Source organism: Thalia democratica, chromosome 1 (genome assembly GCF_965202585.1).
Source record: "Thalia democratica chromosome 1, ktThaDemo2.hap1.1, whole genome shotgun sequence".
In the NCBI taxonomy this organism is placed as follows: Eukaryota; Metazoa; Chordata; class Thaliacea; order Salpida; family Salpidae; genus Thalia; species Thalia democratica.
In genome coordinates this window covers 73,413,063-73,416,362 of record NC_139165.1, presented here as the reverse complement: position 1 = coordinate 73,416,362, position 3,300 = coordinate 73,413,063, and the positions used below count along the sequence as shown (strand labels likewise).

The 3,300-nt window shown below is 25.9% G+C and overlaps 1 protein-coding gene across 1 annotated transcript; it reads left to right on the top strand.

Annotated features, from left to right (window-relative positions):
• Positions 1–482: 482 nt before the first annotated feature.
• On the top strand, positions 483–2,976 carry LOC145838998 (sulfotransferase 1C2-like). The gene is made up of 5 exons (XM_082946616.1): positions 483–653; positions 902–1,028; positions 1,622–1,847; positions 2,277–2,406; positions 2,788–2,976. The coding sequence occupies exons 1-5, from the start codon at positions 483–485 to the stop codon at positions 2,974–2,976; spliced, it is 843 nt and encodes a 280-aa protein (XP_082802742.1).
• The last annotated feature ends 324 nt before the right edge of the window (positions 2,977–3,300 follow it).

Here is a 3,300-nt window from a genome sequence, read left to right as displayed (position 1 = left end):
TAGTTTTTTTAACTTAGTATTTTTTGTATGGGACGCTTTCCCTAAAAAATTTGAAATTCCCTACAATATCATGGAAATATTCTACTATTTTTGATGTGTTTAGGCCTTAAATTCAAAAATTTATCTAGTTACTACACGCAAGTTTTAATCTAAATTTTTGTTCAAATTTCTTTAAAGTTTAAGTTGAGCTTTTGTTGACAAAAACTATTTACTTTTTAAACTTCCTAATCAACAGACTTGAACTTTATATTCTTTATAACTTGTCGTCTGTATAAGTTATCCGCGTTTCAATGCCTATTTACTAAGAAAAAAGTCAGTAACAAATTTAAAGCTATGAAAACACATTTTTTCACCAAAAATCTATAATTTTCTTATTACACTGAACATACTGTGCACTGCAAGTTACTTTTGTAAATATTACAGTTGTAAAACTATAATGAAAAAGTATCTACCAGTTTATGTAGATTTATGAAAACAATATAATGGAAAAACCTCGAGTATTACCTAAATACGCGACTCTAACAACAAAGACAGGAGATTACAATCAACCTTCTTTTGTGACGCAACAACTTTTTGACTCTGCGACTTCGTACAAGCCTGAAAATTCTGACGTTTTCGTTTGTGCTTTTCCTAAAAACGGCGGAACTTGGATGGTAGGTTATCATAGTTAAAAAAAATTTTTTTTTTGTATCGAAAGTGGTAGACCCAGTATAATTTTTTTAACTGTTTTTATTAGAATCTAAACTATAAAAACCAAGTACATTGTAAAAATATTCAAAGACTTGTAGTATTTCGTTTAATTAACTTAAGATTTATACATAGTATTTTTTAGCTTTTTATTCTCCACATGCTCTACGAAAGAAGTATAGAATTTGTAAAAGGTGAATCAATTTTTTCAAAGTATGCATGTCTCGATTTTATTGGTGCAGAAAAAACGAAAGATTTTTCAATAAAACCAAAGTTGATTAAGAGTCATTTTTACTACGAACTTATACCATGGAGCAACAGAACAAAGTACATTTTCATCGGTTAGAACTTATTTTGTAAAGCACAAGAGTTCAACACTTATCAAAGTCTTATGTCTATCCTATTTATACCCTATCTTTTTATACTGATAAATATAATTTTCTTACAAGGTATTTTGTGTAAAAAATGTAAAGTTTAAATCAAGTACTTCTTATTAGTTTTCTTTAAGACAATCATTTTATTTTATTAGCGTTTGCCTATTTATCTTTTGTCAAGTAAGAAAATTTATTGGTTATAAAAGTATTTAGTTTACAAAAATAATTTAATTGTTCGACTATATTATACCAAGATAATTTTAATTACATTACATAGGAGTTTAGTACCTTAAATATATAACATTTAAGTTTACAACAGTTTGTTGTGTAGATAAGTAATACTTATTATTTTTTGGTAGTAAAGTTTTTTTTATCCTATGTTTTTTAATACTTTAATAAAAAGTATCAGAACTAAAATGGTTTTATTTTTAATTTTTAATCGAAATATTTCTATATGTCTTGATATTGTACTAATTTAAAGTAAAATTTTTAAGAGAAAAAATAAAAAACACAGAAACAAAAATATCATAATCGTACTTTCTAAAAGTATTTTTTCAAAGCGAGAAATCCAAAAGACACAGTCGTTTCTTTTTTCTACCACACCGTTGGTTATCCTTTCTACGAGTTTAAAGAAGGAAAATTTGACGATTACTTTGAACTGTTCATAAATGGTCAAGTTGATTTTGGAGATTATTTTAAAATGGTGCCTGACTGGTGGGAGCAAAGTAAGAAAAACAAAAACATACATTTTGTCTTGTACGAAAGTTTGAAGACAAACTTGGAAGAGTAAATAAATTTGTAATAGTTCTGTATTAAATTTGATATAACATGAGTACACTTTTTGTATTTGTTTAACCTTAAGATTACTTGAAGTATAAATGAACAACTTTTATTAATTTACATAAATTACTGCCGAATTTTTTTTGCGGATTTTTCAAAAAGAAACATATTTTGATAAAGTTATCACTAAGCACTACTGTATACCCATAATTAAGTTAAGAACAAATATTTTTTTTTTGTTTTGTTTGCACAAGTTAAGATTCTTTTCAAGGTAGAATATTACCGTGCTAACAGTAGATTTCTACCCTTAACATAAAGTATAAATTAACTTAAAATAAATTACTTGTGTTCAGAACATAACTATCATGAATTGTTTCTAATTATTTTAAAGTTGTAACAGTGCTTACAAATAATTATTACTATTCCGTTCTGCAGAGAAGTTTTAAAAATCGCTGAGTTTCTTAACATCAATGTAGATAAGGTATCATTAGATGGTAGAAGAAACTTGCTTAAAGAAATATCTAGAAGTGCAAGTATAGAATCAGTTAAAACAAACAAGTCTATGGTAAGTTTGTTAACTTGAAGTACAAAAAAAAAATAAAAGTTTTTACTCTCACTAAAAACATAATAGTGACTTTTAATTTTTTCCTCTATTGTCTATGTCAAAAACACTTGAATATAACTAAATAAAAATAATTTAATTCAGTTTGGCTACATTAAAATTATAATATGAAATTATAAAGTAAAACTTTTACAAATACATCCTGAAAATAAACGGTTAACATATAAACCGCACTTTTTTTTAATAACTCCTTCAGAATCAGCTTGATGTAAAAAACTATTTTTAATGTTTCAATTTGTTCTTTTTCAGTTTAGTCATTAAAAAGTAGTTTATCTTATTTATGTTATATTTAGATTTTTAAACTTTTATTCTTATTTTGTTAAGGTCTTGTCTCGTGGTGCAAGTTTTGACCGCCCGGAAAATTTGCCATTTGCAAGAAAAGGTGTTATTGGTGATTGGAAGAATAAATTAAGTGAAAGGCAGAGCAAAATAATTGACAACAAACTGAAAAGCACTGCGGTTAAGTACCCTGGATTTGACAAGTTATGGGATGAATTTGATCAGTACTTGTGATAAATATGCTCTACTGTAGTACAATTATGATTAATTTTATGTTCTTGAGAAACTTTTTCACATCAAAAATTTTTATTTAGATACTTTTAGTAGCGATAAACTAAATCAAAATACTTCAGTTAAACTTTTTTCTAGGTGTTTGTACAAAAACAGCTGTCTTTATTCTTCGCATTAACATTTTAAAGATTTTAAATTAAAAAAGCTCTATGTTTTTGCTGTTTCAGTATATTTTTTATTTCAGCTCTAATTACATTCAGTTTTTTTTTTAATAGTTTAAAAACGATTACTATCTAGTTTGTTTTTATTTTTAAGCATATTTACTGA

Excerpts from the sequence above, each read along its gene's own strand:
- LOC145838998 (XM_082946616.1), top strand. The coding sequence starts at position 483 with ATGGAAAAACCTCGAGTATTACCTAAATACGCGACTCTAACAACAAAG. Across the intron at positions 654-901 it reads AAAACGGCGGAACTTGGATG|TATGCATGTCTCGATTTTAT; the intron begins GTAGGTTATCAT and ends ATTTTTTCAAAG. Across the intron at positions 2,407-2,787 it reads TTAAAACAAACAAGTCTATG|GTCTTGTCTCGTGGTGCAAG; the intron begins GTAAGTTTGTTA and ends TATTTTGTTAAG.